At 44.9% G+C, this 10057-nt stretch overlaps 1 protein-coding gene across 1 annotated transcript in view; it reads right to left on the bottom strand.

Moving 5' to 3' along the window:
- Positions 1–264: 264 nt before the first annotated feature.
- Positions 265–10057, bottom strand: part of TMEM132C (transmembrane protein 132C) — a 537194-nt gene continuing 527401 nt past the window's right edge. Inside the window, exon 9 of the mRNA XM_036734208.1 lies at positions 265–1467. Within this exon, the coding sequence (XP_036590103.1) occupies positions 265–1467 (1203 nt within the window). The remainder of the gene's footprint in view (positions 1468–10057) is intronic.

Genomic DNA, 10057 nt, shown 5'->3' with positions numbered 1-10057 from the left:
GTCTATCACCTTCACTAGTAGTCCATTGCTTTCTCAAGTGTTCGGATTGCCCCAAAATTGCAATCACTAGCTGCTGAAAAACCATATAGCAAAACTGTCTTTCCCCAGCTACAGAAACTGCTATATTGTTTGTGGTGGATTCCCCTGCTTCCCCCCTCCCCCCTCCCCCCCAACCCTTGCCCCACTCTAGCTTCATTGTCGGTACCAATATATAATGTAGAACTGAAGGCATCAAGGTGTGGTGGGCCCTTCAGCCAGAGGACCCTACACTTTGTCTTTGAATTTCTCCAAATAGTTTCTGAGTTCTTTGGAGTCACCCAGATCCATGTCCTGGCACACCCATTTGATGTCATCATCATTGCTACTGAGAATGGAGTTGACGGTGGGGCAGCCATCATCTGGAGGTATTGTTGTGAAGGTGGTGAATTTCACCCGCTTCCTTTTGGAAGTGGGGGAGTGTAGAGGGTCAGGTTTTTGTTCTTTCTCTTGCTTCCCCCCTAAGTCAGCCGACCTGTGAATCTGGCTCTGAACATGCTTCTGTGTGTTACCATTCAGGAGGAGGTGGTTGCTTTCTTCGTAGCCGAGTCCCCGGTCTATAATTGTGGTGTGCTCATCTTGCTGGGGTGATGTATCCCCAGAATTCTCCAATAGCTCAGCCTCATTGCCCAGCCAGACCCAGTCATGGGAGTGGGTCATGGTGGCCTGGCCTTCTATCGGCACTTGCTTGTGACGGTATTTCAGGGCAAACGTGGCACAGTTGATCAGAAAGACAAGGATGGCCAAACAGAAGACCCCCAGGAGCGCGTACATCCCTATCTCAAGGTCACTTAAACCCCTGGCAGCTTGGACCAAGTCATTCTCTTCCAGCCCACCGCTACTCTTTGGGAGGTCAACTTGGGCAGGGAAATTGGTAAAGTCAATGGGGATGTTCTGCAGCTGTCCATCACCAGACAGTCTGCCTCCATCGAGCTTGCTATTTTTCACCACTTTGTTGTTGATCAATGATTTGACAGTGGTGGTGACTTTACGGAGAACTCCCTCCTCTCGATCGATGGAGGAACCTCCGAAGTATCGTCCATCCTGGCCATACCGCTCCTGGTCCGGGCCCTTTTGTCTGCGGTCGCTGGCATGGTTCTCTATCTCATCCCCATCATAATCCCCTCCGTGGTTAGAGATGGCATCGTTCTGCCCGAACTTGACTTTGATGTTGCCAACGCCCATGGCTAACACACTCTTACGCTTGGACTTCTGACAGGCCTCAGAAATCATCATGTCAACTTTGACGATCTGTCCTTGCCCTTCCCCTTCTGCCACCACGAGGGGCCACCTCAGCTCGTGGCCCTGGTGCACGGACACGATGGTCTCATCCAATGATGTGGCCGAGAGGGAGAAGTCCTTGGGGTCGTAGATATCCAGTGGTGTCACTGAGCCATCATTGAACTGGATCCACATGCTGACCACGGCTTCCTGAAAGAGAATTGGGCAAATTGTCATAATGTAAGAGTAACTGCAACTTGCAAAGGGTTTTTACCATTTTCATTCATGCTCTTGCTGACCCCCTGCAACAAACCTACGAGTAAGGCAGGGTCACTATTAAATATATTTTTTGTAGATGAGGAAGTTGAGTTATGTTAAGGAGAATTGGTTCCCCTAGTGGAGGCAGCTATGGTATAGTTGAAGGAATGCTGTATCTGAAGGCTTGGAGTCATAGGGTCATAGATCTATAGATAAAAGGGGCCATAGTGGCCAGGCTCTTCATTTTACAGATAAGGAAGCCAGAGAAAGCAAGTGACTTGCCCAAGGAAACCTAATTAGTTGGTGCCTGAGGCAGGATTTGAACCCAGGTCTTTCTGATTCCCAGTCAAAGTTATTATTCTGGGTCTACTTTTTACCAGTTGTGTGACTTAGTGACTTTGAGCGAGGTACTCCTCCTCTCTGGGGCTCAGTTTCTTCATATGTAAAATGAGAGTGTTAAATTAGATGCTAAATTAAAAAAAATTATTTGCTGAGACTCAATCTCTCTATATTACCCAGGCTGGAAGAGCAGAGACTACTCACAGGTCTGGTCCCACTCTGATGAACAAGGGAGCTTTGACCTGCTGCTCTGTTTCCAACCTGGTTCAATTTGCCCTAACTTGGGCAAGCTGGTGCCTCCCTCCCACCTCACCCCCTGACTCTCCTTGTTCCCCACTGGCATCCTCGGGGGAGCCTTCTCTGTTCTAGCATGTGGGTTTGGAGCAAGCTGCTGCTCCCTCCTCACTTTAGCTGACCAGACATGTAGGAGTCTGCATTCTGCCTCAGATACTTAACCAGCTGTGTGACCTTGGTCGAGTCACCTCAGTTTCCTCACCTACAAAAGGAAGGGGAGTGGTCTAAATGGTCTCTAAATTCTCTCCAAAGCTATGATCCTGCGAATCTCCTGTTTCTATTCTCTGATCTGTAAAATGAGGGGATTGGACTAGGTCTCCTTCATCTCCAGACCTATAGTTCACTGAACCTCTCTGGGCTTGAGCTGATTCATCTGTAAAATAAAAGGGTCCTTTTTCAGTTCTGATCTATGATTCTATAATCCTATAAAGTGACCCTGCTTAGACTATCCGGCCTTTCTTAAGAATTTAAATAAAGAAGCCACTTTGAAGAACACATCTCATTCCTTTGAGTAGTTGTCCTAACTCTAATCTCAATCCTAACCTCAACCCTAAATTCTTTAAACTAGGTACAGGGATTAGGAAAAACCCTCCTTGAGGTCTGGAGGCAGCTCCCTCCAGAACTGGGGCAGGAAATCTATCGTGGCTTTCATTAGAGGCCAAGAAATCATCTTCACTTAAACAAGTACAAATGTAGGTTTAATATAATTGCCATGGTCATAATCTTAAATATACGAAAAAAAAAACCTCCACTCATTAAGTGCTAATTTGTGTGATTTATAAAAGCCATTGCCTGAGCATGGAAACCAGAGAAAGTGTCCCCAGAAAATAACTGGCCCAATTGGACCGAGTTCTTATTTGCCAATTGCTGCCCCCCTCCCCCTCTTACTATGTGGCATAGGGTGGAGGATGTCAAACCACCAAGCACATTCTTTGCAGAGACAGGAGGGAGAGGAAGGAGAGAGGGAGATATGAAGGAAAAGGAGGGGAGGGAAAACCAGCCTTTGTACACATTTCCAGAGACAAACGTTAAAAAAGAAAATAACATCTCTCCCTCTCCCTTCCTCCCTGCTTCAAACTCCCCCAACCTCCTGGCAGATCCCTTTTTCCTTTGCTTGAGAAGCTGAAAGACAAGACGAACGCATTTTTCTTTCAAGCCTGAACCTATTCCACCCTTGAAGTATATTGGAACGCCCATTCCATTTCCAAGTCAGCAAGATGCTGGTGATGGGCTGTTTCCTCCAGGGCAGCCCAGCACTGGGAGCCTGGTATAATTGTGCTGTCGTTGTTCTCTCTGGGCAGTGCCTGCAGAAATCACCATTAGAGGCAAATCGAAAGCAGACGTTTGGCATGGGTAGCGATCTGAGTTTCATTTGGATGAGGAAGCAGCTATTTATTTCTTAGAAGCAACACCTGATCTGGGGGTGAGGTGGTTTGTCCCAACTCAGGCTCTTTATCCCTCAGTTCTGGACCTTAGGTTTGTGGGCCTGGGCTTGTGAGAGGGTGAGGGGGTGTTCCCTCTTGGACCCCAGTTCTTTGAGAAGGCATAGGACTCAGGGGTGGGGAACCCACGGCCTCGAGGCCACATGTGACCCTCTAGGTCCTCAAGTGTGGCCCTCAGACTGAATCCAAGCTTGAACCTGTGGCCTTGAGACCACATGCGGCCCTCTGGGTCCTCAAGTGCTGCCCTTTGACTGATTCCAAAGTCAAAGGGCCACACTTGAGGATTTGGAGGCCGCAAGTTGCCCACTCTGGTTGGGTGGACAATAGTGAGGCAGAGGGAGGCTCTTCTGTTTCTGAGATTCTGTCTCTGAAAGCATCGTTGGATCATAGCTTTAGATCTGAAGAAGACCTCAGAGGCCATCTGGTCCAATCTCCTCTTTTTATAGATAAATTGAAGCCCAGGAATAAAAGGGACATGATAGAGTACTTAAAAGGCTGGCTTATGGGGAGGGGATTAGGTTTGGTACCAGAAGGCAGGACCAGGAACGGAGTTAGGTGGTTCTAGAGAGGCCCATTTAAGATTGAAGTCAGGAAAAACTTCCCAACAATTGCTATTATTCAGGCATGTCTGACTCTCTGTGATCCCATTTGGGGTTTTCTTGGCAGAGATAATGGAGTGGTTTGCCATTTCCTTCTCCAGCTCATTTTACAGATGAGGAAACTGAGGCAAACAAGGTTAAGTGAATTGCCTAGAATCACACAGCTAGTAAGTGTCTGAGATCAATTTTGAACTCAGGTCTTCCTGACTCCAAGCCTGGCGCTCTATCTACTGTGCCACCTAGCTGCCCTCCCAACAATTAGAGCTGTTCAAAAGTGTAATGGGCTGTCTTCAGCCGTTTCCTTTCCTCCAAGGTCCTCAAGTTGAGGTTTATTGACATTCTTTTATGTATGGATTGAACAAGATGGTCACTGAGCTCCCTTCCTTTTCTCAAATCCTTCAAAGCAACTTGTCCCAGCTCTCCCAGCTGGTAGGTGATAGAAGCAAGACTTGAACCTAGGACTTCTGACTCCAGAATTAGAGCTCTCTTCACTGACTCCTACTGTCTCCCCCAGCGAAGTTCTCTGCAATTCAGCATTCTGGGCACCGGTTTCCCGAGCAAACTCATTGTCTCCACCTTAAATAATTATAGATGTAAAGCCAAGGTCACCTGGGCAGAATGATAGCAGATCAAATCTTTGAAGGAAAGGACTGTTTCATTTTTGTCTTTGTGTTCCCCAGCACAGTGCCTGGCACATAGTAGGGCTTTAATCACTGTTGACTGATTAAGTGTCAGGGATGAGATTGGAAGCTGGACCTCTGACTTCAAATCCAGTACTCTTTCCAGAAATGAGAATATTTGTGAAGCACCTTGTAAACCTTAAAGTGCTATATAATGGCCCACAAACCATTGTCTCTACAAGGAATGTGTGTGGTAGCTTGATTCCCCATGGTATAGCCAAAAGAGCTGGATTCAAATTCCACCTCTGCTATTTATTTCCTGTGGCTTTGGTCAAGTCATCTTACATGTCTGAGCCTCTGCTTCCTCATCTATAATATGAGGGAGTCAGACTAGATGGCCTCCAATGACCATAGCTGTGATCCTATGACTGGTGTTGTAGCTGCTGGAATGTGAGGGCTCTGTCTCTTCTCCCTTTTCCCGCTTCTGCCGTACCCTATTTCCAATCCTTCTTTCTCTAGACCTGGGTTAGCTGCTCCTACGCTCACACACTCACAACCCCTGCAATGGTGGAAGCCCACTGATGTTGGTATCTTGTCCTTTAAAAGGAGAGACATCGGTTGTATCTGTCCCAAGCCTTACAATACAAATGGCCTCAATCAGTGTGCGTGCCAGTGCCTTGGAACAATCTGGCTGAACATTACCTATGGAGAGCAACCTCCCCAGCCTGTTACTGCACAATCATCACACACATTTACAGAATCGTCCTGGTTTCCATTTGTTACACTCTGGCTATAAACAAAGGGAATTGCTAGGCTTCTGGTTAATTTAGACCATTTCTCTGAAAGCAATGAGGGATGGTTAGCGCAGCAGTAGACTTGAGTGGGAAGAATATTTAATTTCCAAAGTGTGATCAGGAAAGGCTTTAGGGACCTGCAGAGGGAAAATCTATAACAGCCTGGTAGGAGGAGAGGGCAGAAGACTTGGGGATTCACCTAGGATTGGTAATTTGAAGTGAAATGGAGTTGTGGTCATTCTCAAAGGGTAATGGGGACCACAAGAGAAGGAGAAAATGGAAGGGATGACGCCAACATGAAGGATACTGAAGGAGAGTGGGCATGCTATAGGCTAGGGACAATTTAAAACATTTTATATTCCTGTAACTCAGTTTCCTTATCTAAAATGGTGGTGGTGGGGGGGTTGGATTGGCCTCTGAAGTGTTTTCCAGCCATGAGCTATGAGCCTATGAAACAGGAGCATTTAGAAAAAGAATTCTTAATCTTTTATTTGTGTCCCAGGCCCCTTGGGCAGTCTGGTGTCCATTTCTCAGAATTTTTTTAATAACTGAGGAAAATGCTAAACTTTCAAATAAAATTTTAATTGTTTTTCCCATCCAAATCCACAGATCTCCTGAAATCTAACCTTGAACCACTTGGGAGCCTGGGGACTCCAGGTTAAGAATCTTTAATCTAGAAGAATTCACATTTTAGAGGAACATCTCATTCTATATCTTTTTCATAACAGAGCCAGGCATCTTTGGTGAATATACTTCTTGTTTTATTCACACATTAAAAAAATACAAAATCTACTAAATTCTGAGGCCCGAGAGACATATTGAGTCATAGTTATCCAAATCTGTGGATACCACGTCTGCTTGCCATGTTGATTTCTCTTCAGAAACTCCATGTAGAGCATTCTAGCAGCACAAAACAATGGCAGACAGTCCGAATTCTCAGTAAAGCCCCAAAATGAAACTCTCATGCCTAGGAAAAAGTTTGACGTAAGTTCTTCCAATCAGCCCAGGAAAGGGAAGTAGAACATGGGATTTTCTCAGGAGAAGCCAGTGAATTTCCCCAAAGATTAGAAACTCTGAAAGACTTTAAAACAAAACAACAACACCCGCCCAGGAATGATTTAGGACTCTGTCCTTCTCAGAGGCATTTCTGCAAATCAGATGAACTGCATCAATAAATCCCCTTTGATTCCCATGACAAGGTCCCCCAATTACTATCAAGCAATGAAGATGGATTGGAGCCTTCTTATCTATCAAAAGGCTGCCTTTCCCTGAATATTTCAAGAGCTGAGATGACAATTGTTCATGAAATTCATTAATTACCTACTCCAAATAAACACTCCTCAGGTCTAGCTGACTTGATTTCTTCTCTTTTCCTTCCTCTCTCTTATCTAGCTCTTTTTAAAAGCCAGTCATCACAACTTTTCGTTACTTAGTGTCACTGAGATGAGTAGAACCAATAATTCTCCCTGGATGGATTGTGAATCAGAGAAAGGCCATTATTAGCTCACTCCTAATGAAAGGGTTGACAAAATTCAAGGCCAGTGAAGGATAGGCTCCCAGAGTTACCACTGATTTCGAGACTGCATGCTGCTTGATTGAAGGTGTGGGAGGCAGCCAGATCACCTTCAACCTTTGTCTCCATCTTCTGCTTGTCCTTCAGTTACTCTCCCGTCTAGTTTCTCACACCAGCTTGGTGACAAAGCTTTGCATGGTTGGCGCTGCCCTCTGCCTACCAAACATCTGGTTGGCCCAATGCTTTATTTGACAAGCTTGCACAAAGCTAAGTAATGGTGTCTGCTTGTGGCTATGGCTGATGCATGTCCCAAAAGCTTTTTCCTTCTCTTCAAAGTCATCAATTCAATCCAAAACACTTATTAAATATCTACAAGGCACTGGAGGTAAAAAGAAAAAAGAATAGGAAAAAACCCATGTGTCTAAAAAGAAACTTGCAATTTATTGGGGGATAGAGTATATGGGGGGGTTGTTATTGAGTTGTTTCAGTCACGTCTGACTCTTCATGACCCATTTGGGGATTTCTTGGGAAAGATACTGAAGTGGTTTGCCATTTCCTTTTACAGCTTGTTTTATAGATGAGGAAACTGAGGCAAACTGGGTTAAGTGACTTGCCCAGGGTCACATAGCTAGGAAGTGAATGAGGCCAGATTTGAACTCATGAAGATGAGTCTTCCTGATTCCAAAGTCAGTGCTCTATCCAGTGTGCCACCTAACTGCCCAATGGGGACGGAGGATAGAACATGTAAATAGACAAAAAGTACAGAACTAAAAGGGTCTTTGCAGGACGTTTAATCCAAACCCCTTTATTTTACAGATGAAGGAAATGAGGCCCAGAGAGATTGTGATCAGCCTGAGGCCACACAGGTAGAAAGTGTCAAAGGTAGGATTTGAACCTGAGTTCCCTGACTGCAAAACTGATGCCCTTTCCCATCTCCTTGCTTTGGTATTAGTTATCCCCTCTGCCTGGAATGCTCTCCCTCCTCACCTCTGGAATCCTTTAAATCTCAGCTCAAATTCCACCTTCTGTGGGAGGCCTTCCTCTCTGAGATTAGTCTTCTACTCTGTGTATATCTCACAGTGGATAGAGTACTGGGCTTGGAGTCAGGAAGACATCTTCCTGAGTACAAATCTGGCCTCAGACATTTCCTAGCTGTGTGACCCTGGGCAAGTCACTTAACCCAGTTTGACTCAGTTTCCTTATTTGTAAAATGAGCTAAAGAAGGAAATGGCAAAACCATTCCAGTATCTTTGCCAAGAAAACCCCAAATGGGGTCACAGAGAGTAGGACATGACTGGAAAGACACAACAAAAACAAAAGGTATATGTTATCTCGCCCATTAGAATGTGACCCTTTGCATGAAGTTTTTCCTGGTCTCCCCAGAGGCTAGTGCCTTCCTCTCCGAGATTACCTTCTATCTACTCTGCAAATATCTTACATGTACTTAGTTATTAAATGTTGTTTTCTCCATTAGAATGTGAATGCCTGGAAGGCAGTCTCTGTTTTTAATCTTTCTTTGTATCCTCAGCATTTAATAAATGCTTTTTGGATAAACTGACTACCAGAGAAGTAAATAGAAGATAATTTGGGGAGGAGAGGGTATTAGCAACCGGAGTATGTGTGTGCATGTGAGTACGTCTATGTATGTGTATGTGTACATCTGAGTACGTGTATGTACATGTGTGTGAATGTGTATATGTGCATGTGTGTGTATGAGTGTATATACATGTGTGCAGTATATCTGTGCATGTGTATGTGTACATGTGCATATGTGTGTATGTGTGTGTACATGTGGGAGTGTGTGCATGAGTGTGCGTATATGTGGTATGAGTGTGTGTATGCGTGTGTGTATGAGTGTGTGTACGTGTGTAAAATCAGCAAAAGCTTCAGCCAAGAGTTGGCACACAGGCTGAACCTTGAAGAACCTAGGGTAGATGTGAGCAGGAAGTACATTCCAGCCCTAGGAGACTGACCTGTGTGAAGCCAGGCAGATGAGAGCTGAAATGTCCACATTCTGGGAACCGCAGGTAATCCTGTTAAGTTGGAATGGAGGGTGTGTGAAGGGGGGTCGTGGATAATAAGACAGGAAGGTTAGGGTAGAGCCAGATTGCAGAGGGGCTTAAATAGCAGGCCAAGAAGTTTGTAGTTTATCCTGGAGGCCATAGGGAACCACGGATGATTTTTGTGGGAGTGAAAAAATCAGACCTCCCTGAATGGAGAGGGGAAAGATTGGCAGCAGGGAGACACATTGGGGGATACTTCAAGAGTCCAGCTCAGAGGTAAGGAGGGCCTGAAGTAGGGCGGTGTGCCTGTGAGGGCAGAAAAGAGGGTAGATAGAAAAAGCTGTAAGGCCCCTTCAAGTCTCTTCCAGACTCTGAGGTTTCAACAGCTTGGATTTATATAGGATTTTATGGTTTGCAAGGTGCTTTCCATATATAAATTCATTTGATCCTCACAACAACCCTATGGAATAGATGGTGTTACTATCCCCATTTTACAGATAAGGAAACTGAGCCAGACAGTGGTGAAGTGACTTGCCAGGGGTAAGAGAGCTAGTAAGTGTCTGAGGCTGGATTTGAACTCAGGTCTTCCTGACTGAATGTGTCTCTGGCTAAAACAGAGACATGTTTCTCTCAAGATTTTCTCAATGGTCACGTTGAGATTTAGGGATCAAAGTTTTGAGTAAAATTGACATGTAGCAAGGATGTAGACAAGCCTCTGTCCTTATCCAAATGATAAATACCTGGGGTATCGGAAAGAAAATACCTGTTTTTGAATATGAAGAAACATAAGGACTGTAGGGCAAAGAAATGCAAACATTAAGTCTCACATGGATTTAGAACAAGTGTTCTTTCCTTGGGGTACATGAACTTTGAAAGAAACATATATTTTGATAAATATATTTCAATACATTTGGTTTCTTTTGGCATCCTATGTATTT

Source organism: Trichosurus vulpecula, chromosome 1 (assembly GCF_011100635.1).
Source record: "Trichosurus vulpecula isolate mTriVul1 chromosome 1, mTriVul1.pri, whole genome shotgun sequence".
Classification (NCBI taxonomy): domain Eukaryota; kingdom Metazoa; phylum Chordata; class Mammalia; order Diprotodontia; family Phalangeridae; genus Trichosurus; species Trichosurus vulpecula.
Note: the sequence above shows the minus strand (reverse complement) of the source record. Positions and strands in the feature narration are given on the sequence as shown.